Raw genomic sequence first — 24,623 nt, forward strand, 5'->3', positions numbered from 1 at the left:
ACGCTGGCAGCGGGGCTGAGCTCTTCCTAATACCAAGTTCAGACCTCAGAGTGGATGGCAAAGATACTGGGGGGAAGTTGTGGAGCACCCAGTGCTGTCACCGTAAGGAAGAGCTGTAAGGGATGCCAGGTCCCTGTGTCACTGCACACGGAGGGCTGGGCTCTGCAGAAGTGTCTGAGCTGGGAAATGCCTGCACAGCTCCAGTGGTGCTGGGTGCTGCCAGGCAGAACTGGATCCAGGAAAGCCAGAGCTCACTGTGAATGCAAGTTTTAATCTGACCTAAATAGTGGGGTATTCAACTTATGCATTTTGTCACTGATAATGACTGCCTGTGATGAGGTTTGCTGCTTATTAATTAATGCATTTATTTGCAATTTAGCAGCAGAAATGAGCTGTGCTAATGATGATGACAAAAAAACTGCTGGATTTTTTTGCTACAAGAACAGCTGGGGCAGTCCTTTATCTATTGCTTGTGAGGTCAGAAGGCAACACACAGCTCTGCCAGCAACAACAGCACAGCAAGGATCCCTGCAGCCAGGTGAGCTGGGGGGACCCTGCCACAGACAATGCCACGGCTCAACCACCACACTCTGTCCTCAGCAGCACCCGGCTCTGCTTACAGCCACCACACACCCAGCTGCTGACAGCATCTGCTGCATTTTTCAGATTGACTTGGTACTAACAAGGCTGTAATTCTGCTGGAAACCAAACTCAGCCTCCTCCACAGGCGTTTATCACTCACTCTGTTCTCCCACTATTGGCAAACATGTGCCACGTGCACCCCCACAAAAGACTTCAAAGCCCATCGAGTCCTTTCAGTGCTCCCTTTGAATTCCACATCGCCAGGGACCGCAGTGCAACACACACATTTACACCTGAGGATTTTGCTGCAGCTACGACAGATGGTGGCTGTTCCCAGTAGAAAAACACAAGTTACATTCTGCTTCCTAATTGACTTCGAATTTGAGTCACTGAGGCACCCACACCTTTTGTGTTGGCAGCTCTGGGTCTGAGAGTGAGCAAGAGTTTGGTGTTGCCAATCAGAACTATTTATAAATCTGCAAACTTCAACAACTCCACAGTGAAGTGGAACTGTAACATGCCATATTTTCCACTGATAAAAACCTATTTCTAATTAGCAGACAACTATTGCTGAATTTTTTTCCAAAGCGAGTTTCAAACACAACTTCCTGCATCCTCAACCAGAACCATGATGAAGCACAGAAGCAATTTGGATATTCAACAGAAAACCCAAACTTCTGTGCCCCCACGTCCCTTGCACCCTGAAGTACGTTTGAAACACCTGCTTGGTAGGTGGTTTTTTGTACAGTAAATATATACAAATAAAAGTAACACAGACACCACTTATTTCTTTGTAAATTTGGCACTTTCCACGGCCTCTGCTCTCTGTGCTGTACACGAAAGCTCTGTTGGCAGCAGGACTAGCCCAGGGCTGACTGCCCCAGCTGCAGCCCTCCTCGCTGCGACGATGCCACACCTGTGTTAGCTCTGGAAGAACAAGATAAACAACTCATCAGCTACTGTGTTTTTGGCTTTCCCGGGCACTCTGTGGCACGTAATGCCCCGTGGCATTAAAACAAGCCTGGGAGAAGGTACTGAGTTATCTTCTGCCACGTGGAGTAGCGACCTTCTTTCTTCTGACTTAGAGGGAACACTGCATTTATAAAACCCTTGGACAGGTAAGACAAGAACCAATACCACTGTACAGAATTCACTGCACAACTAGCTAATAGTAAGGAACCCAGCACTGACTTGCCACATTAAGGAAATGGTACTGAATACATTTGCAATCAACCGGTTAACTGTACTGCACCATAGGACTCGGTCTATTTGTACACGGCCCCGGCCCTCCTCCCTCAGTATGCTGGCACTTGGTAACCTTTCGGGTTGGCATCCGAGGTCTCAGTGAACGGGGGGCTCTGGTAGGTCTCTGTGCTCTCAATGCCACTGCCCGTGGGGTACCCGGGGTAGGCGGCGTTGGGGTCGGTGCTGAACTGGTCGGTGGCAAAGAGCGACATGTCGGTGCCCAGGCGGTACCGCTGCAGCGCCTTCAGTGCCAGTGCAACCTGCAAGGGGGGAAAAGATTTGGGGGGAGCGCCAAGCACCGTGTGCAGCTGCTGCCCCCTGCTACTCCACAGCCATAGAAACCATTGGTATATCCTGGGTTGATGCCTGAAGCACGTGTTTGGAGTGGGTTCGGGTGCTGGGCTGGGCAGATTTCTGTCCTGCCTCTGGCTGCTGATAGCACAGTACTACCCAGGGCTCCCAGGGACAGCTGGGCGATGTCCCCAAGCATTGCACCACACCCTGCAGCCCAGGAGAAGCCGGGCACATCAGTGCTGCACCACCACGCACCAACGTGCCACACTGCACCACCTTGCCCCAGCAATCTGTGCTTCTCTCTGTCCCTCTGCCATCCTTCCCCTCCCTCCGTGCCTCACAAATCACAGAAGAGGTCTCACGGAGGGGCTTGCCCTGCAGCCTCCCCACATGGCTCATATTCATGCTGCAAATCAAAACCTTCCGTGGAGACCTACAGGCTTTCCCCGTGCAAAACCAAAATCCATGCTGTGTTCAGATCAGGTTCCCGCTGTCATCAAGGGACCGGCACCATCAAACCCACCACTGAAGGGAGTGAAAGCTGTCCCAGGCCAGTGAAATAGGTCAGTCCTGCAGAGACTCCTTCACCCTTTTCCAGGTTGCAAGTATTCAGGTCACAAATTGTGGGAAATGCAAGCAGCAGAGCTGTGAGAGACCTGCACTCACCTTTATTTCAGGGAGGTTTCATTAACAATTCAATTAGTTTATAAATGACAGACTCGGGATTAAAAAAAAACAACTGCCCAGACACCAAGACTGACACCCCATCGCCCCTCCCCCCCATAAGCTCCCAGGGCATAGGGGCTCCCCTGCTCTCCACTTGTGGCCCTTTGGTATTTCCCCAGCCCAGCATTATTTCCATGGCCCTGGCACCAGGGCAGTGCTAAGCCCAAGAGCTGCAGGCACTGCTGGGCACAAGCAACTGTCTGCAATAGACCTTATGTGTTTGCTGCAACATTTTGCACCTTTCCTGGGGAAAGCAGCAGAGCAGCCAGCCTGGCTTCCTCTAGGGGATGCCAAAATCCCCCACAACCCCCTGGGACAGGCTCATGATGGTACACTTCTCCTGGGGACTCATTTGCTTTAAAACAAGCTGCTCCCTGGGGTCTGAAATGAGGGCAGCATGTGGGCAGCAATATGTTTTCGATGGAAACGCAACTTGCCAGTTGCAGGAGAGAAGTCTGGAAGTTCCCAGGAAGAGGGGACTGGAGCTGGGGCTTCCTGGGTAAGAAACCACAGTTTCAGCTCCCTGCAGAGGGATAACAATAGACTACAGGTTTCTTCAGCACGGCCCTTCAAAACTCACCAGGATTCACTTCCCCAAACTGTGCTCCAGATTCCTCCTTCAGCTCAGCACTGAGCTCATGGTAGGTTTCATTTCTCCTCTTCACAGTCTAGCTCTAAGTTGGGTTGTTTCTTCTGCAAACATTAAATCTGTGCCCTGTGGATACCCCCACGCACAAAGCCCAGCTCTGAGGACAGGTATCTGGCCCAGACAGTGCTTGGACCCTCACCACGACAGTGGCAGGCAGCACTTGTACCATAAAGCTCTGTGTTAGCTCTGGAAGAACAAGATAAGCTGTACCCTTCATAAAGAGCTGTAGGTCCCAGGGGTAGGGCCTCTGGAAAGTCCAGAAGCTGAACTCACCCAGATGATGATGGAGAAGAAGGAGAAGGCGATTGCTGCCCGGGCAGCATCTGCTGCTTGCGAAGCCCCTTTGCTCATCGTTGTCTGCTGCCACTGGTTTGCTAGGAAGCAGAAGGCTACGAACCACAGGAAGGACAAGAAACCTGGAGAAGAACAGAGCTAGTCAGTGATGATACTGCTACCACCTCCTCTGCTGCAAGAACCCCAGAGATCTGGGTGCTGATGCACGAACACTGCCACCAAGATATTCAAACAGCAACAGCAACTGGGTGCCTTGCCTTGTGGTGTGGTCAAAACAGAGCTATTTTGAACTAGTAATTTACAATTACTGGAAAAACTGATCTGGAGGGAACCTTGTAGCATCATCCTGTCTGTTGCCTACCTTCAGCTTAGCTCACCTTAACCTTACCTTGATCTCAAGCCCAGCAGAGAAAGCACAACCCCTAGACATGCCCTTCTGACACTCAGTGGGACTGCAGCCTGCTCGCAGGCACCAAGGTGCTGCCAGCCCACTCCCCAGCACCCCGCAGTGCCCACCCTTTGCTTCCTGGACACCTGTGACTTTCAGAACTTTGGGGCTAGGCACTGCACAGCTGCTCAGCAGGCAGAGGGGGCTGTGTGCCTGCTCCCAGCCTCGCTGCGCTCCAGGGATCGAGCAAAAATGCTCCAGAGATTATTCCTTACTGGAACCAAGGCTGGCTGAGCAAGATAGGGCTGCAGCTCCTCTAATTCAATCACCAACCAGCAGTGCCTGATGTCAGGGAGCTCAGAACAGTCACAGAGCTAGCCACAAGCATATACTGTAATGAGCAGTAATGCTTTACAGTGCTGGAAAAAGAAGCTGCACAACCTGGAGTCTTCCATGATGCTCTTTTAAGGGCCTCCAGCTTTCTGAGAATCCCCAGCACAAAGCTCCCTGCATTTGCCAGCATGCATGCAGAGATCCAGGCCCAGCAGCAGGATGCTGAGCTACGAGCCTCTTCCCAGGGATTATCAGCACATCAGAGTGAGCAGCCACACTGCCAGCCCCATGGGCATAGCACAATTTGACTGCAGGGAGAGGAAAGAAGCTTTCTTTTTCCCTCTTTATCTTACCAGCTCTTAAGTACGATAAAAAATGTATGCTCGTATCCAAACGCTGTGCAAGATTTATAAGGCTTAGCATACATCTTGTCTTTAATTCAGAATTTGTGCATAAATGCAGTTTAGGAGAACACAGTCCTTGCTTCCTTTTCATACACAACTGGACCTGGGGTGAATGCTTTGGTCAGCCCAGCCAAACCAGGCTCTTGATCTGCCCTCACAGCAACACACCTTCTAGCTAGGATCACCCATACTTTCCTCCTCCAAATCACAACAGCCTTTTTTTTTTGCAGAACATGGCTAATGGCTGCTACCAATCCACCTCTGCATATACATTTTCACTCTCAGGATGATACACTTGTCCTCGGTGCTAAATAAGACCTCCCAGGCCCACAGAGCAAAACTCAGGAAGCTTCTTGCTTCAAATCCATACATTTCTGGACACAGCAGTGTTGAGAAGATGAAAGACCAGAGATGAAATGTGAGAGCAGCTCCAAGCAGGTTAACTCACAGCACTGTTGTGGATGCTCAGAGGCATCCTGTGGGGCCATCCAGGGCTGGATCAAAGGGACAGTGAGTCCTCTAACAGAACTAGGCTGCAATGCTGGTTTATAGGGATTGGACTTGTTTGGAAGAACCCCAGTGTTGCAAAGCTAATGCTGTGTCACAGCCATGACACAGGGACTCCCCACAGCGCAGCACTCCAAGCCCCATCTGACGATGGTATCTTCCACGGGTTTTCAGGAGTTAAAATGACATCACCCACATCTCTGACCGTGCACTGGCTGTGCTGGGTATTGCAGCTTAACGACTTCCTCTGCAACACAGATACTGGAGCTGCTGACCTGCCCAGTGCTGACTGCTGAGGTCTGAGACATTCAGTGCTTCAGTGGGAAGTGCCTGGATGGAGTTGCTCCTGCTGCTGCCCACGTGCTCCTCACTGAGGTTTCATGATTCAGACAAGCCTCTGTCCTCCTGTTATCAGAATAGCTTTGCTGTGTTCCTGAGAAGAAAACTGGTTCTCTGCAGGCCCTGGGAAAAGGGAATGCAGTATTGTTGCCAGTGGACAAGAAAAGGTCAGGTACTGAGAGCATCTCCAGAAGTATGAGGAGGTGTTTATGCCATTTGGAAAGCTGACACATGCCTGTGTGTGAGATCAGCTTCCCAGCGAGCTCTAGCAGGAACTATTTTTGTTCTGTACCAGCACCCGTTTCCACTTGTGATTATGTTCACCCTCCGTTAGCACTCCTGTGTGATGAGATTCTGTGCCCAACACTGTGAATCATGCCTGGGATCACTGCTGCCTCCTCTCACCTGCACATGCCAGGGGCCAGGCTGCCCTGGTGCTGGCCAGGCATTGTCTCATGATTACCCTGTCACGTCCCACAGCTTCGGTGTATTTCCAGGATCAAGTGGAAATGGGTATTTGGGAGATGTGGGTAGTTACCCATGGATTTTAAGACTCCAAGAATGGGGCTGAGCTGACAGCAGGTTGCTGTGGCCACAAGCACTGCTCCTGACTCCTGGTGAAAGTATGCACCAGAGCAGCTCTGCACCCTCCAGCATACCAAGGAGAAGGAAAATACCAGGAAGAGCTGGAATAGCCAGCAGATAATTATAGTTTTAGGATCTGCCGACAACAGAGTGCAAACACCAGGAAAGATTCATTACAGCTGTAATTACAGCCTGCTTCCAAGCAATGCACATCTAAAGGAGCAACTCTAAGAGAAGATGGAGGACAAAGTTGCAAGTGCCATTGGCGTAACACTGTGACTGTCCTGTCTGCACCCAGCATCACCTACCTGTGGACTCAGGGTCTGCAAGGGTAGAGCTCCCTGTGCCCCGTGGGGCAGCCCCACGGTGAGGACAACCTCTGTACTGCAGGCAGCTAATGCTCCCTGCACAACTGGAGTGGGAGCAGTGAGCTGTCCATGCAAGCCCTCTGCCCCACCACTGATCTGGTGTACAACTCCTCCCTCCATCAAGTGAAAGGAAGCTGTGGGTTAGCAATTTGACCAACTCCTCCCACGACCTTCATAGGCAGCAGCTGACACTTCTGCTTCTGTGCAGCCAGCACCAGGCACTGGAGGAATCCAGACAAAGGGACAGGAGTAACCTTCTTCTTTCTCATCCCACCCACTCACTGCTTGATTTGCAGTGTTCCCTCTTACCCTAGCATGCTCCTCACCATCTTATTTCCCAAATACATTTTCAGCTTTTACATTGAGGTACATAGTAATGCAGAGATCACATGCAGAGAGAAAGGATGAAACAGTCATAAATAAGAGGAAATCAAAAGCCAAGGAGAAGAAAAAGAGGAAGGGTGCAGCATAAGAATCCCACAGATAAAGCCTCTAGAGATTAATACAGAGGAAGTCAATGCAAACGACTCTCAGTTTGCACTCTGCCATGTACGTACAGGTTGGCTCTGAGGACGCAGAGCCCACAGGCTGCATGCCCCAGGATGCACTAAAATAATACAGTGGGCATGACCCCACCCTGAAATGAGAAAATACCCACAGCAAAAGGGTGTTTTGCACACCAAGTATTGTGTGTATCAACAGCTGGTGCCTCTGCTTGAATCACAGCATGATTTGGGAGCTCAGATCCTCCGGACTGATGTGGGCCAGTTGCCAATGGCTTCTAGAAATGACTGAAAGGAAAAGTGGAGTCTGAATACCTTTGTGTGGGCACTAATAACAGCTCCACATGTACAGCTCTTGCCATCCATGATCAAGAGAGATGAGGTATGGACTGCAGGCATGTTGAAGGGAACGAAGAGTCCATCTGGTGCAAGGAGACATGCAGCAGGGCTCTCAATCAGCAAATGAGAGCTCCCAGGATGGAGCCTGATTAAGGTACGAAGCAGGATACATAGTGCAAAAACAGCACCTGGGGCCAAAGGGCTGGAAGGTCTCCTCCATATCCATGTCCCATGCCAAGACCCTCAATTCAAGCTTGCACAAGTAGCAGAGGAATGTCAGACACAGGGCAGATACTGCCACACAGCTGAGTGAGAAGTGTGCTGATGCTCTCACATCCTTCCCAGCAGCACAACTTGCCTTGTTGCAAAGCAAACGTGGAAGTGGTCTGCCCGTTTTCTACCAAGAAGCATGCAGAGGGGAAGAACCAAGGGAGGAGGAAGTACCCATGCAGGTGACACAATGCACACAGGAGTATGCACACTGATCCGCTGGTCCCAGTAATAATGTCAGCACTGACAGATCAGCTGTATTTGGGATTTGTGGATGGGGAGGATATACCAGAACAGAGCCCTGGTGCAATACTGATGACTGTCCCCATGAGCAGAGAAATGCCTGTGAGACAGAAGCTCTGCAGGGCAGAAGCCCATCTTCTGCAGCTTGCTGCAGAGCTCCACAACTATGCACACAATATGTGACAAGGACAACAGAGGAATGAGGCAGAGATGGCCCCATTTCATACACGCCTGACAAGGGAGAGTACAGCTGTTACAAGGTGAAAGGCAGGGGGGGATCACAGCCTCACACTGAGACACACAGCCAGGCAGAAGATGGATGTGGATGCTCCCCTTCCATTTGTTTGAAGAGCTGTAGGCACCAAGCCCCACAGAAGGGACTGTAAATATCATTTCACAAGGGCTAGACACCAGAGCTCTAGCACCATAGAAATGAGCTTTCCAGCAAGGAGAGGACATCCTTAACTACAGGCAAGCATAGGCAGATGATGATGGATGTTTTCTTCTGGGACCAGAGAGTCATCAGCTGTGCCTGTACTGGATAAATCACCTTCAGACTTTGCTATCACAAGAGCCTGGAAATCAAGAACATCAGCTGCAAACTCAGCCAGAAAACTCCCAGAGCAGTCAAGCAGAGGACAGTGTCTCCCAGTACTGCACAGCCCATCAGCTCCTGCTCATGTGGCTGAGCCAAGGGCTGCACAGACTATCCATGTGAGTCCTTGGAGGATCCAGAGCTACTTGCAAACCCCATCCCTGGAGGCAGTGAGGGATGGCAATGGTGTCTTAGCTCCTGCTGTAGAAGCATGCTTCTGCTTTGTGCAGAAACACATGTTCAAAGTGAAAACAAATCCAGATGTAACTGATGAAGTGACTTTTGTTAAGAGGCAGAAACAGGAGATGTGGCAGGGTAAAATGTCCTGTATAGTCTTTGAGATGTGACCACCAAACCTCACCTCCCTGAGTGACCTCACTGATCCCAGCTTCAGAAGCAACACAGGTGAGCAGGATACCCCACTGACCACAAGCTGCCACACAGTGGCTTCCCAACCACTGCCTCTGGACAAGACAACCCACCCCTCGCCTGAAGTCACATGAGTTATGCTGTGCCCTGACAGAAGAGAGCAGGACTCAAGCACAGAGCAGCGGGCACAGCAATGGCCCTGCACACCCCACAGTGTCCTCAACAAATACAGCAAAGCCAAAGTCATACCTGAAAAGCCCAGGTCTAGCAGGACAGCTCGTTTGCGGTCCTTCACACTGCTGATCTGCTGGAACTGGAGGTCCACAACAAGGAAGAAGATGCATCCAAAGAAGGCAATAATGCCGATGGCAATGCCGTAGCTGCAGGCACTGCCATTCTCGTTGAAGACGCAGTGCAGCTCGGGGTCTGTGCCATCCTTGTTCACATAGCACTCATTCACAATGGAGCCAAACACCACGATGGAAAAGATCTGCAGAAGGAAGGAGAGAACACAGTTTGCAGCTGTTTATGTTTAACTCTGCTTTCCAACAGCAACATAATTGGATTTCAGTCCTATGAGGATCCACGGCAGCATGGCATTTGTTAGATAGATCCCTACACTCAACTGCCTGGTGGCACTATGCAACAGGCTGGCTGATGGCACCTAGGGCTCCTGTCTGTGAGCCTGTTTGCTTTCAGTGGCTTGGCTTGCAGTGTATTTTAAGAGATGGAGAGGGAGGGGAAGGAAAAACTAAACAGATTGGTCAGGTCTCTGCATAGCCTTTCTGCTTGTGCTGCTCTGCGCCATCAGGCTGCACTCAATAAACCCCCTTGTGTAACTGCAGAGCAGAGAGAAATGAAGTTACAGATAATGGAGCTGCTGAATGCACAATGGAGGGCAGATGGGATGCTTGGGGACACAGGGAGCAGCTCACCTGGGTGCCATGGGAAGAAGGAAGAAGTTATGGTTGTGCTGCCATGAAAACAACAGAGCAATTCAACCCCAGAGCAGGGGATGAAGGATGCAGTGCCTGCATCTACTATGCAGTGACCCAGTTCCAGCCCTGCAAGGGACAGCAAAGAAGGGACTTGCTCTTGGCTACCCCACTCCTGCTGCTGACTGCTGTGACCTACAGCAAAGCCAACATCAGGACCCAGCCCCCCAGCACACAGCAGTGGAGAGAAGCAGCTGCCCCACAGCAGCTTCAGCTCCAGCTCTGGGGCTTTGCCTCATGTCCTGGCTGCAGGAAGGGAGCTGGGATGTAGCATATGGCTGTGTCCATGAATGCCATTCAAAGTGCTGCATGCCCAGGCAAGTCCCTTATCCCTCCAAAACCAAAGGCAGCAAGCAGAACCAACAGGATTAGTCACATTCAGTGTGTTGCAGCCTGGGAAACACTGTGCTGCTGCTTCCATTGCTGGGCTCAGAGCAGCAAGTAAGCCCCTGCACCGCACTGTGCATCTCTGATCTTGTCACTTGCTGAGAGCACCACAGGATCCCTGCATGTCTCCATGTCCTGCTGGCTCCCAGAGGCCACCTATGCAGGCAAAGACCACACACAGCTCCACACCGTTTCCTCTGCAGTCACAGCCCTGCACTATGAGCACGAGACTGGGACAAGTGACAGACAGATGCAGCAGCTCACAGCCACCTGCTACCTGCAGTCCACAGCCCTTACAGTCATTCGGCCTGCTATTGCTTCACCTTGCTCCCTAGTGTGTAGGGGCAGCAAAAACAACAACAAACAAACCATTCAGAAAGTTTCTTGCACACTGCAGCATAATGCTGGGACAGCACAAGCACTGGCCATATGTCTCTTGCCTGGCTGACCTGAAGGACTCCACACAGACAGCCCTTCTCCTCAACACTCCTCCCAGCACAGGACTGAAGCTGGGACAGAGGCAGTTCCAACTGAAGCTACTTGCAAATACAAGTGTCTCATCAGCAAACCTGTCTTAGATCATCTCCACTAACTCCCCTCAATATTGGAAGGGGCAACAAAGAAGCAGGTCTACAAGAGTACAAACATATGACAGATTGGTGCAGGGTATTTTCTTTCTCCGTAGGATGTCATCTGAAATAAATGATGAGTAGAATCAGTACAAATAGACACGGGAGAACATCCTCCCTTAGGTGTGCAAGCAGCTAGCACAGTACCTGCCTCGGGCTCACTCCCAGTTCCACAAACCCACCAGCAGGACAAACAGGGACAGAGTTCATCTCTAAACCATTAGCCAGGAGCTCACTTTTCTTATTCAAGTTAGCACACTGCTGGGCTGTGTTGGGCAATGAAGATGCTCTAGGACCTGCCTGCCAACTGAGCTGGCATCCTGGTGCTATCTGGACATCCTGTCTTCCTTCCAAGCATTCCTCATCTTCAAATTAAACCAAGGCCTGGGGTCTTGCTGCTGCAAGCACCACCACGAGCTCCCTGCTAACATGAGCCACCACCTGCATTCACGCCCAGCTTCTTGTTGTCTCACCGTGATGGCCACATCATCAAGCAAGGCAAAAGAGGGCTGCACTGTAAGAAGGAAGCAACAAACAATAACAAACAGCAATAATAATTTTCCCAGTGCTTTGGCAGCAGCTGTAATATCAGCAGTTGTAAAAATCTGTTCATAAATAATGCAAAATTGTTATTTACTATCAGAAATAGCAGCAGCATTTATAAAACAGGCCCTGGAATAAATAATGTGATTCTGGAAAACATGAATAATTGAGAACCTCTGATTCCATTGGATTATTTCTCTGGCAGGCCAGTGAACTTGTACTTAGCTTCTCAGATAAGTGTTTTACTAAATCCTCCCAGGATTAGCAGCCTGCCTTACTTCTTGGTGCTTTCATATGCCTCCCATGCTCACAGCCCGGCTGGGTGATGCAGTGCCAGCTCTGCCCACGGCGTTAGTGCTGCCCTGGCAGAAGACAAAATCCACACTGAGCAGAGCACGTCAATAGGATCATGGCTGGAATGCAAGATTGGATACCCAGGTCTGTCAAAGGAGGGTGCCCAGAGAGCAAACGTGAAGGAAAACAATAGCCAAGAGGTGCCCAAAATGCACACAGCACTCTTGGGACCAATGCAAACATCACCAGAGATGGTACTTGCAGATGTCTCACTGCTAAGCTTTAAATGCCAGTGAGTTTTGCTCTGCTCAGTGCAGAGAACTAAATCTATCTTGCATCTGGAGGATCCTGCAGGAAGAAGCTGAGGGCCTTGCAGGAAATGTGGGGCTGAGGCCTGAGACACCCACAGGATGCACAGCCCAGCCCAGCAACAAGCAGTGAGTGCACGTGTTGGATGGAGGTACTCAAAACATCAGTGCTGACTGAAGGACGCCTGTCAAAACATGCCTGTCAGTGAGAACAAGTCTTTCCATGTTTTTTCTCCCCCTCTCCTCATGATTGATATTAATTTTCTTAAAAAAAACAAAACAAAACAAAACAACAACTGGTGCTGGTAATTTTCATTTTAATGAGAACAGATTCGGTGTTGTTTTGCTATGTGTAGGTCAAAAGAAAGCTGAGGAAATGGGGGTAGGTGAAGGAAAAGTAAAATCCATGGGATTTCTTTTGAAGTTCAGGAAAAACAAGTGCAAGTCCCCATCTCCACAGTTCTTACTTGCTTAAGCCCTCAACCAGTTGATCAGAGACTTGAGAGAGACAAAGCAAGGCCAGACTCTCCACAAGTGGATGGAGAACCGCTCTGGTTAGGAGGATGCACAAAGCGCTGTACACACATCAACATAGATGAGCTGCTTGTGTAAGCACATGCAGAGCTGCCCAGCATCCCCAAGCAAGAGGGGACACTGCCAGGCAACAAGCACTTCTGCAGCACAGGACAATGTGGTTTGAGTACAGAGCATGACTCTGGAAAACAACTGCTGTGCAGCTGAAACCAGAGCACAGCCCTATGACCAGTGCTCCAGCAGTGCCAGCAGGGCACTCCACGGGCTCTGGGACAGGCAGGTGACAGTGCCCAGCTGGTGGGCAGCATGCCACTGAACGACACGTAGCTTTCTCCTAAAGGGAAGGAGCATCCTGCTGCAGGGCTTGCTCACACCAGGTTTTTGCCGTCTGGATACAGGTGTCTAGCCAGGCTGCCCTGGCTTGGGTATGCCATTGCACTTTGCAGATCTACATTCCCTCCTGTGGCATGAGCCTGCCGGACCCCAGACCTGCAGGTATTCTATCCACACTGCTTTCAGCCTTCTGTCAACCAGGCACCTGAAATGTGCATATGGAGTCCTGGCAACCTGAGCACAGTCATCACAAGGAAAACAAAATGCAAAAAAAAACATGAGAGCATGAGCTGAAAGCATCAGCGTGTGAGCTGTCAGCCATTTTAAGGTGAGACGTTCCCACTGTCGATGTACCGTGCTTCAATCAGAGGCCTATGAAAATAAAAAAAAAAAAACACTACCAGAAGGTGTGGGGTTGTAGGAGACTGCAGAACCTTGCTTTGATTACACATGCAAGCAATTGCTAATGTCAACATCAAGGAAATGTGTATGGAGAAAAATGATCTACCCCTAATTTGCTCTGCAGGAGCTCTCAGTCAATGGTGCTAGGCACAACCTGGATGGACAGAGTCAGCATTAACATCAGGATGAGCCCTTGCCAGATGCTGCCTTCTGCACCCTCCTCTGTTCCTTGAGCCATCCCTGAGTGAGGATGGAGAGCAAAGAAGAAGGAAAAACTACTGAGGTCAGACAGGCACAGGCCATGTCCTGCCCAGCACTGAGCATTTCAGCCCCCACTGGGCCCTGGGCTGGAGTTGCACTGTACTGCAGGGACACCCCACTCCAAGCTGGGCTGTACCACAATGCTTCACACCCTCTGAGCCCAGATTCTGGTGGAATCTGGTCCCCTGTCCACTCCATTTCATCCTTACAGATGTCAGTCACAGCAAAGTTTCCAGTACACAGCTGCATAATTCACTGGGGAGCATGAAGGCCAAGAACCACCCTAAGCACTGTCAGCTCTCCTGTGAGGACCGGGGATGTGACCACAAAGGAAAGGCCTGATGCAGTTTCTAGGACAGAACTGGATAGCGTGCGGCCGACCCTAATAAGGTTATGGACATGTCTAATGGGCTAATCAGCCTGTGAAGGATGCATGTTGATGACCACATGACTGCTTTTTACTGAATTACTTTTTCTAATGCAGCAAAAGATGTTGGTTGAAACACAGCATCCATTCAGAATCCCTGGTCTGGTGGCACAAACTGAGCACACATCAAACTGACAGCATTTGGAATCAGTGATGATAGGAAAACAATAATTCAGTCACATTTTAAGCTCAGATGTGGTGAAACTTCTGTAAATTTCATTAACAAAAATGTACAGTTTAACTTCAGCCTTTAATCTACAGTCCACAGAAGAAGAAAATTAAGACGGAAATCTGGTGACCTTACTGAAAGCAGACAGGGCTCGACAAAGCCCAGGGCAGCCAAGATCAAAGCACTGACTCTCCACAGGCTTCTGAGGCACAGCCCAGCCCTGCAGCCCCTCTCTGAGAGCCACGAGCCCTCCATGCTGGGGGACCCTGCAGCTGGGGCAGGGGTTCCTCAGGAAGGCAGGAGGGACACTGTGCCCCGGATGCAGTGCAGTGACCACTCCAGAAACTTGCTCTTCTGCTGCTGCTTGGTTCCTCTGCTCAAGATGTTTTTTCTGATGAAAACAAACACAGCCCTTACCATGAGCACACAGCAGAAACAGCCCCTTTCACCCTCCCAGAGAAATGAAATAAACCTGAAAAAGGGCAGAAAGGGCCCACTGCCTCCTCTAGGAACTACCTCCTACACCTAACACATCCAGCCCAGCACAGCTCTTACCCAACTCACCCCTCAGCAAAAAAAAAACCATGTATCTTGCTGAAACATAATGATCTGTCACATTAGGGACTAATACACAGCTCAGTGAAAAGCCAGCACACAAAGACTTCTGCCATATCTGAGCCAAAGCAACCTCTGGTTCTGTAAGTTCACCATCACACATAAAAGGTTATGGGGGTTTCCACTTGCGCAAGACAGACAGTTTTGGCTGCTGTTGTCTCGTCCTCTAATAAAGGTTGTGCTCTTAAAGGCAAAGAAAACCCAAACAAAATGCTGGCCTCAGTTAACACTGCATGGGAACAGCTCTCAGCAAACAGGTGATGAACTGTGCTCTCAGTCAGCTTTAGGAAACCAGAAAGGCTCCAGGTAGCGCAGGGCAGGTGGCAGCCACAGGCAGTGCTGTGCCATGGCAGTCACACACCCCAGGTCAGCAGAGCGACTCTGAGTCGCATGAAAGTCACTGTAAGGAAAAGCTTAAGAAGTCCTTGAAGCTGTAGGAAACTTGCAGAGATCCAGCACAGCTAAGCACACATGCTGGGGCTGCCAGCTCTCGGGGCGAAAGCTGACATGTCGAGGAAAAAGGCTTTTAGTGTTGCTATTACTGAAATTCAAATGAATTACATTTACTTTAATAGCGTATTTACCACAACTGCTTTTAAAAGTCACATCTTAAATCTGCATTAAGCAAACAATTCCCCTTAAAAGCTGCACGGCCACTTAGAAGTATGGACAGCATGGCAGTACAGACTGGGGAGCTCATGGCTCTGCAGGCAGGCCTTGGTGAGCACCGAGTCTGTTTTGCTGTGCAAAAAATGCCCAAAAAGGAAACCACAATGGTGATCACATCTTCTTCTGACAAACTGCATCAGACAGAGGGGGAAGAGATGAATGAGGAACTGTTACACGGTTCTTTCCAGCTTTTGATTTTACAGCTCGTGCTGGGAGAGGTGTTTTTTCTTTCAGTTATTCAGAACTGCTATGAATGGAAAGGTCGCGGTATGAGGTAGGATCAGGAATCCCCTTTCACCAAAATTTACATTTGGGAATTTCTAACCCAAAGTCACCATTCACCTGCAGGTCCCTCAGATGTCTGTCAGCATCAGGGATGAACCCACAGACCTAAAACAATGGCTGGAGCTGCAGAGCAGAGCTGGGTCCTGCCTGGCAATGGCAGGTGGTGAAACCCCATCGGTGGGCAGCAGCCAGTGCACCGTGAGTTGTCTGGATGCTGTGAGTATGGGTGGGCCAGCAAAGGTTGGGGCTGTGAAGCACATAATGGAGCGTTGCAATGGCTGTGCAGATATGCCACACATCCCAGCCTGACAAAGGGGAGCTTCAGGGAGGAACAGACAGGCAGCAAGATCTCAGACAGACAATGCTTTGTAGCACGTTGCCTGCTGCCTCTGTCCAAGCTCTCCATCTTAAAACAGGTTGTGGGTTTGATCTGGCACGAGCAGCAAAGCTAAAGAGACTCTGGGCACATTTTGCATTGCAAAAGCTGCAAGTAACAGTGGCCATGCATCAGGCAGAACAGAAACTGGCCCCAAGCGCCCAGCTCACACTGACCACATCCCTGCTTATGCTGGAGGGCAGCCCGTGGCACACAGCATCACAGCATGGGGACTCCACACAGCTGCAAGGGAAGAGGATCCACAACAGATGTGCCAGCACATGTGAGACAAAGGAAGCATCCACATGGCTTCAACATGTACTTTCCGGGCCTCAATGAATCTGACTGCACACCACAAACCCTGTGCATGTTATGCCCATAAAAGCCAACAGGCCTCTGCTCCTGCTTAGAGTTGACCCATTCTGTAGTTGTACGTGCTCAGTTTTCTGAACCCAGCCCTACAAAATGAATGACTTCTCTACTGAACAGCCAATGAATACACACGGATATCTTCTAAGCTGGGATTTTTAGTTCATCTCCCATATGCTGTTCCTGTTGCCCATAATTTCAAGGAGGGTGGGAACTGGCAGATGTTTTTAAGGGGAACGCAACTAAACACCTGTTGGCCACTGACGTATCTGACCACGCTCAAACCAACACACTGCCAACAGATTGCCAGGCGGAAGATCCCACTAGATCCCAAGCACATCTTCCAAACTGAAATGATGCTTCAAGGTGAAGTGCCTGCCAGCAGGAGCCACACAAACCCTGCCCCACACCTGGATACCCATATCCATCCAAGGGTTTTCTGAAAGCCCTGGCAAGTTCACTGGCTCCAGTCCAGCCAAACAGTTAAGCATGTGGTTGAACTTTGAGCATGTGATGGCAGCTGGAACTGCTCATGTGCTTGAACCTAAGTGCATGCTCCCATGCTGTGCTGCTCAGGCACTCTGGGGTGCCCCCTGCACACTGTGTGACAGCAGCTAGAGGGGCAGCCCCTTCCCTCACACCTCTCCTTCCCTTGCTACATGCATGTGGCAATGCTGAAGGTGACACAGAGCCAGCAGCCACGGCCTCCATGCACGAGTGAGGATGAGCCCCCAGGGCCCAGCTCTGAGAACCAGCGCCTGAGACTCCACGCTGGGGGCTTTGGGCATTGCAGAGCTCCCTAGCTGTGCACACTTGCAGACCGTAGCAGGTGAGAGCCGGGCACTGCAGCCTGGCAGCACAGCTCTCTGGCTGCTTATTCATGGAGCAGTGACGGGCAAAGACTTCACCGAGGGGCTACAGCACAGATCCCACCTCCTGTTCCCCCCTGAGTGGCAGATCTCATGTATGGGAAAGGACCAGCAAAAATGACATCCTTTCTGATGCATTGGGGGGCTGGGCAGGGCTGGCTGAAAGAATTCATCTCTCATGCACACAGAGAGCATGGATGAGAAGAAAATGTCCTCTGCTCTCTCATGCTTTGCTCAAGCACCAGGGACAAAACCACTGCAAGGCTACGGCACCATCTACCCACTGCACCCTGCCTCATCCCCACAGAAGTTCCCACGGGAGCCCGCAGCCAAAGCGCTGCCCGCTGCACAGTGCGTGCTGGCCGCACGCTGCACGGGCACCGCAGGCTGCACGGGCACCGCTCCGTGCCCGCTCACCGCCCGCCCCGCCTTACCCAGCCTGTCGCCCGGAGGATGGTTTGCGGCTGCTTGAGGAAATCCAAGGGATCGACGGCGCCGCCGGCCCGGCCCGCTCCGAAGGACGCTCCTTCCATCTTCCCCCGCCGCCCGCTCCACTCCGCTCCAACGCCGCTCAGAGCCGAGCCGAGCCGAGCCGAGCCGCGCGCGCTCTCCGCGCCGGCCGCGCGCCTGTCCTCCCGCCCCCCGCGCGCCTTTCGCGTGGGTTCGTCCGCAGCGCCGCGCGCGGGCAGCGAGAAGAACCACCCGCGGGGTGGGGGGCGGCAGGTGCACGCGCGCGGCGTGCTGCTCCCCGCAACGCGACCGCCTCCCACCGCGGGGAGCCGAGCTCGATGTGCCGTGCGGGCACCGCGCTGCAGATGGGAGCGCCGCGCAGGGACCACGAGCAGCACGCAGCGGTCACGAGCACCGTGCTGCAGCCGGGGGCAACATGCAATGACCGTAAGCATCACGGTACAGTGAGGGACACTGTGCGATCACCATGGGCACCATGCACTGACCAAAAACACCACACTGCAGTCGGAGACACCACGCAATGACCGTGAGCACGATGCTACAGCAGGGACAGCATGCAGTACTGTGCCATGACTGAACACCGTGCTGTAGGCAGGAATGCAATGGCCCTGGGCACCATGCTGCAGCCATGCACAGTGCTACAGCTGAGGAACATGTGCTGCTGCTCGAGCCCCCATGCTGCAGCTGTGGTCACTGTGCCGTGGCTGAGATCTCCTAGCTGATCATGGCGAGCCTGCTGCAGCATCACACTGCAGCCTGGACACCTCACTATAGTCACGGTCTCCACGCAGAGGTGAGGTCTATAACCAGGGCAACCCGTGCTGCTGGAGCAGTAGTGCATTGACCCCAAGCACAAATGGGGACAGATCACCACACAGACCTATTGTAAGAGGTAAGAAGCAATGACTGCTGAAGATAAAACTTGCATTTCACTTGAGGGGGAAAGGAGACAACCAAAGCTGCAGGACAGGAAGAGGCCAAGACCCATTCCTTCCCCAGGGAAAGGACGAAGGAGGACAGGAAGCTTGCAGAGGGAAATCCTCAATTATTACAAAGGGAGTTTCCCCCACAGCTCCAGGACCTGCTCCTCAGATTTCGTACACCGTGACGATCCCGGCTCCATAGATACCGATACCATGACAACTCTGACATCATCTCTGCTTCGGACAGGAACTGCAGGAAGGCACACGGAGCAGTACGCATGCACGGCTGGCACTGAGCAGGCCTGCAGGCAAAGCTGGGGGGGCTGCAGGGGCTCCATCACCACCTCCCCCCAACCTGTGCAGCTCGTTGTCCCTGCACTGCTGCTGGATCACATGGAGTATGGGTGGAGCAGGCATGCTAATCCCTTATTGTGCCAAACACTGCAAAAAGCAGAGGACTGCCATGCGCTGGGCCACATCTCCCATCACTGCGGCACCTTTTGCACCTTTCTGAGTCTATTCTTTCCAGCAGGTGGATCAGGATTAATTTCTGAGTCTCAGAAAGAAAAGCACGATTCAGCCTTTCATTCCTTGCTATTACCAGCTCCGTAAAAATCCCATTTCACTCTGTAAAAAAGAAGACACCACACTGGGACCTCCCGCTTTGCTCTGGCAGGGTGTCCTATGGGGCTGGCCAGGGCTTCCACCCCAGCACCAAGAGCATCACCTGAACTGCAGGTTAAGAATGAAGAACATATTTATCTAAAGCATTATTACAGGTGAGATTTTCAAAGAGCTCCAGACGTTTACAAGCAGCTATTCCAGTGATCTCAAAAATAATTTTAATGCTTTGGGAAAAAGTCATCTTGTCTCTGTTAGCCCATGGTTACAGCACCCCTCCTAGTGCCACAGCTCTGCTGCCCAGCTGGGCCATCAGGGCACGTTCTGGACAACACGAAGCACAAGACCAAGGCACTGTCTGAATCTGTGTAGCAGCCATCTCTAGTCTGCATGTAAATTGTATTTCTATTTCACTTCCCATTGCTGCAAGTAAGCTCACAGACATACCGAGATGGCAGCAACAGGCAAAGATATTGGGTCTTGAACACCTTCCTCATCAAATGGGGAAAAAGAGTGCTTGGAAATGCACTTCCCAGAGCATTTATTCAGCTTTCATAAGTTTACTGTTTTACTGTTCCCCCCAGTAAGGGGGGGACATAAGTTTACTGCATTTACTGTTCCCCCCCAGATTTCAATGACAGGGAGGAAATGGAGCAGCAAGCAGAAAGGTGCCTGAGATCTGCCCATGTTTTTGTTTTACACAAGTTCAGTTTAAGGGTGGTGCAAAACAAGGGGTTGCCTCCTGCCCTGTGAAGTCACAATGACTACCTAATCTTTGCCTCCAAAACAAAATAAGAAAGCAATTTGTCTTTCATGTGGGTTAAGTACCCAGATGTAATGACCTTGAGGAAGGAAGATGAGGGGCCACCTCCTTCCAAACCCATTCAAGTCAGCTCTACCTGCTCAGCGAAGGGCTGGTTTCAGCCAGCTCCACAGAGGTAAGAGTGGCAATGGTTTGTTCAAGGGCATATGACTGAACATAACCAGTGCATGAAAGCTTTCCACCTGGTCAGCTGAATGGCTGTAAGCTATGCTAGCACCAGTCTGTGATGCAGAATGTTATTTACAAGTTTCCTAGCAGAATGCTGAGGTTAATGCAACCTGCTCCACAACACCAGTGCTGCAACTCCTGGGATCAGGGCCTGGCCAGAGGGAGTCTGGTAACAGACAAGAAGAGTTAACACAAATTTTTCTAGCAACACAGACAGATTTTCTCTGTGGTGGGGAGGAGCAGTGGGATGCCTCACTGCTTTTGCAAATGAAACAACTGGTTGGCCTCAATTATTACTTTAATAACCCCAAAGAAAAATACTGATGTGAAACTGCTCAGCCCTCAGAATAGCTCTGACAATGTATTTACAGCAAAGCTGTTTCAGCCCAGCAATTCAAATGAGCTGAAAGCAAGCACTCTGCAGCAGCAGCATGGCCCGAGGGAGACAGGCAGGCTTCAGCCATGGTTTACAGCCCATTGATTTCAGCAGTTCCATGAGGCTTGATGTCTTTTATACAGGCGCAGGTGGTAAAAGAGCTCGCCCTTTACATTGCTTGAACAGCATGCTTGAAGCAGTCCTTTCGATATATGTTCATTCACTTCTTACTCTGAAATGCTTTGCTTGACATTCGTTAGAGTTTGGCTAACACTGCTTTCAGCCATTAGTCATTAGAAAACATGACAGTTGATGGAATTACTTTTGAGAGGTGCTTAGAAATTCAGGGTCCAGTAACAGAGAGAATGGATTTCCTGATTATCAGTACCTTAGAACTCCATCTCTGGAAAGCTACTTCCTGCCCTCCACTCTAAGAGATCAAAAAATACCTGGAAGGTCCCTTATTACATGGCTATTCATCACCTTCTGAAATGCGGCCATTTCTCAAGTGGGATTCAGCACTTACCACGCAAGTACAAACAAAAGATAAGATGGATACAAAAAAATGCAGAAAACTTATACTAACTGATGTTACCAGGGGAAGATCTGAGTAGCTGAATTCAATTAATCAATTTGGCATTTGTTTAGAAGAAGTGTCTGAGCTTGCGTAAAAAACAAACCAGGTTTCCAAATGCTTTCAGCAGTGAAGTTGCAGGCTTGATGTCTCATCTCCTACACTCCTTTGCTTCTTCTCAAAATATTTCATAGCACAAGAAGTTTGGGGCTTTCTGCAAATCAGTGATCTAATCTGATTCAGTGCCCAGGCTGAACTCTGCTATGTGTTGGTGCACAAACAAACTGGGAAGAGCGAGGCAAGAGGGAAATAAGATCCCTAGCTATTTGTCAAAATGACTTCTTAGGACCACAAGTAGTCACATTGTGTAGGTCCTGGTCAAAAAGTTGACTTCAGCACTTGTCTTCTGCCACCTGCGTGATGTTGTTACAGCTAAGGATGTACGGTAATGAGAGCACAGCTGACAGGTACAAGGACATGGGGCAGCCTCTGAACAGCTCAAGCCATGCTCTGACATGCACAGCTTCTGCAGCTCTCATTTGAGCTACATTAAGCTCTGCTTCCAAAAAAGCTCTCCCAGCTCAGGCATTTTTTTATCAGTGTTACTGCCTGTGTTGCACCATACAACATCCTGAGTGCAAGTTCTGGGCAAAAAATGGGCTACAATGTTTGCAAAGATAACATGGTATATGTAGTGCCATACCAAGAAAAATACCTTCTCTCTTAAGTGAAAATAGCAAATATCAAAAGAGGGCCCTTGGATTCTAAAGAAAGATGTAACCTGACATAAAGGAGATTTGTGGGACAGATTGAGTGATTTTATTACAGTGAACAATCTGGGACCCAGGGCTGTGCAGCACAGACACTTCAAAATAGCCTCCCTCAAAGAGACTGCCATCTAAATACAAAACACAGACAAAGGCTGGTGAAACTTACTTTTATCCCCATTCTGCAGAAGCTGAAGTGTGTCTACAGAAGACCAAGTAGCTTACCTGGAGCCCAGCAAGAAACTTATGGTTAAGAAAGAATTGCACTTTTGATTCTGCAGCCACACTCCGCTCACCTGGGCCTTGTCTCATCTATCTCACATCTTTTACCCCATCCAAGAAGCATCATATGAAGCACAGTTGCAGTATCTACTATTCACACTACTGCAAGCAAGATGTCAGTGATAGAGGAAGCATGGGAAGTCTGGCTTTGCCTGACCAAACCTTGTGTTTGACAGGAAAGTCCCCACCAAACACCAAGACTTAGAGTTGATTAGAGCTAAAGCACGGTGCTCTGGGTAAAACAGAAGCTTTGAGAGGATGCATGAAATTGCTACCTGGTGTCTGCTATGGGAAAGTCATTAATTCAACTCAGCTGTTCCCTTTCTTGCAGGACTTCTGAAGGCTGATCACAGCTGAAGTCACTTGCCTATAGCTCATCAGTTAGAGACGAAATACTGCGCACAGCCACTAGTTTCAAAAATAACTGAAGTCACCAAAATCTCCACCCACGATTTACAAAAGGGACTACAGCAGCTTGCTGCTCTAAAGAAGTGCAAAAAAGAAATGGGAAAGTCAACTAAATACACACTTTATTGCCCTCTACTGTTTACACTGTTAATATGCAAAGCAAGTTTTCTCCCTAGTTAACAGAATTGAGAACACTTCAGTAACAGAAGCCAATAAGCATGACAGCATTCAATGGTTGGGAGAGAAAAATCTGGGGCTAGGAAGAGACTTCTACATTAGGAGTGCTCTAAAGAAAACCCAACAGCGTACAAAAGGACAAAGCACAGAAACAGAGGGCATCTTTCAGCAGCAAGCAGTGAAGCAAGATCACAGTAGACAGGAGCAGAACTCAGTAGGCCTGAATGCCAGAGCCACTGCCTAGACAGTGCAGGATGCTGTGAGCCCAGGCAAACATCTGTGCAGCTGTCAGGGCTGGATTAGCCTTCACTAACCTTGACCATGAATTCATTGTGCATTGGTGCAAACACCTGAGCTGGCAAGGAAGTAGCTCATACACACTTCCTCCCAAAATGCACCAACCCAGGCCAGTGCTCCAGCTGCCCCCAGTGCTGACAGTTCTGTCTGTCCTAGCTGATGGCTTCCTTATGTGCTATAAGTTTTGGAAATAAATAAATAAATAGTTGACTTTGAACAATGTTACTGGCAGTTTCTACTGAAGTGTTTACTCCTGACTATACAAAATACTGAGCAGCCCCTCTCCATCACTCAGACAAAAAGCCTGAACAACCATTCCTAGAATGGGGGAAGACAAACAAACAAACAGTGCTGATAGGGAGGAGGGGAGGGGGGTGAAGCAAACCCCCTGCCCTCTCCAAGCCTGTAACAGGAAGAAATAACACCCACAACCTGTATCAGGCTGCAGAAACCTGCAGGCAAAGCCACTCCAGAGAATCTTAATGTAAATAGGAGACTGTATATACCCAACACACTGCAAAGGAACAGCTAATCCCTGAAAAAATGTTAAAGGCATAGTGCTGCTTCCGTCAACATCTGTGCTTGACACTTGCTCAAGCAAATCTGCTTCCCATTCATGAAAACAATCCCCTCGTGGCTCCCTGCTCTTTGCTTTTAGGGGAAGAGGAAATCAGTTATGAATGGAAACCAGTCCACGAAAACATTAAGTCCTTTGTGAAGCTGAAAGATTACCTAGGTGCCAGTTACATAGCTGCGACCGAGAGAGGTCTCACAGCCTCCTGAAGCACCACCTGCTCCTGACTGCTCTTTTCTTGCAAGGATTTCTTGGCTCGATAGGAAGCAGCTTCCCCTCCCTGACTCTCCACGGCTGTGAAGTGAATTTGCTTCGCCCTCCAGTGGATGACACCCTCAACTGCCATCTTGCTCAAATGCAGCAAGTTGTAAGCTAACTGTAATGCTACCTTCACTGCTGTTAGAAGCGTATCACAAGATGTATCCCACTGGTCCCCAGATAGAAACATTTCTAAACTAACAGGCAAGGACCTGGTCTACAAAAATCACTGCTTTTTCATTGTAACTTCATGGTTTGAAGAGAATTGCCTCAACTGAGGAGCACAACAGAAAAGCATCAGTCGCAGACACACTTCAACTACTCAGTACACACAGAATCACACTTCAGCAGAGCATTCAAGCTCAGACAAGTCACAGACATGCAGGAGGTTAGACATCCCACTGCA

At 50.0% G+C, this 24,623-nt stretch overlaps 1 protein-coding gene across 1 annotated transcript; it reads right to left on the reverse strand.

Moving 5' to 3' along the window:
- On the reverse strand, nt 1-18,055 carry SYNGR3 (synaptogyrin 3). Its single transcript, XM_065732758.1, has 4 exons — nt 17,933-18,055; nt 9,283-9,523; nt 3,770-3,912; nt 1-2,087 (listed from the first exon to the last, which is right to left on the reverse strand). Exons 1-4 carry the CDS (start codon nt 18,029-18,031, stop codon nt 1,878-1,880), a joined length of 693 nt encoding a protein of 230 aa, XP_065588830.1. The 5' UTR covers nt 18,032-18,055; the 3' UTR covers nt 1-1,877.
- Nucleotides 18,056-24,623: the final 6,568 nt, after the last annotated feature.

Source organism: Cyrtonyx montezumae, unplaced genomic scaffold (genome assembly GCF_038088225.1).
Source record: "Cyrtonyx montezumae isolate F1298 unplaced genomic scaffold, pur_monq_1.0 scaffold_16, whole genome shotgun sequence".
In the NCBI taxonomy this organism is placed as follows: Eukaryota; Metazoa; Chordata; class Aves; order Galliformes; family Odontophoridae; genus Cyrtonyx; species Cyrtonyx montezumae.

Excerpts from the sequence above, each read along its gene's own strand:
- SYNGR3 (XM_065732758.1), bottom strand. The coding sequence starts at position 18,031 with ATGGAAGGAGCGTCCTTCGGAGCGGGCCGGGCCGGCGGCGCCGTCGAT. Across the intron at positions 3,913-9,282 it reads GCTAGACCTGGGCTTTTCAG|GTTTCTTGTCCTTCCTGTGG; the intron begins GTATGACTTTGG and ends GTTCTTCTCCAG. Across the intron at positions 2,088-3,769 it reads TCTTCTCCATCATCATCTGG|GTTGCACTGGCACTGAAGGC; the intron begins GTGAGTTCAGCT and ends CCCCCCTTGCAG.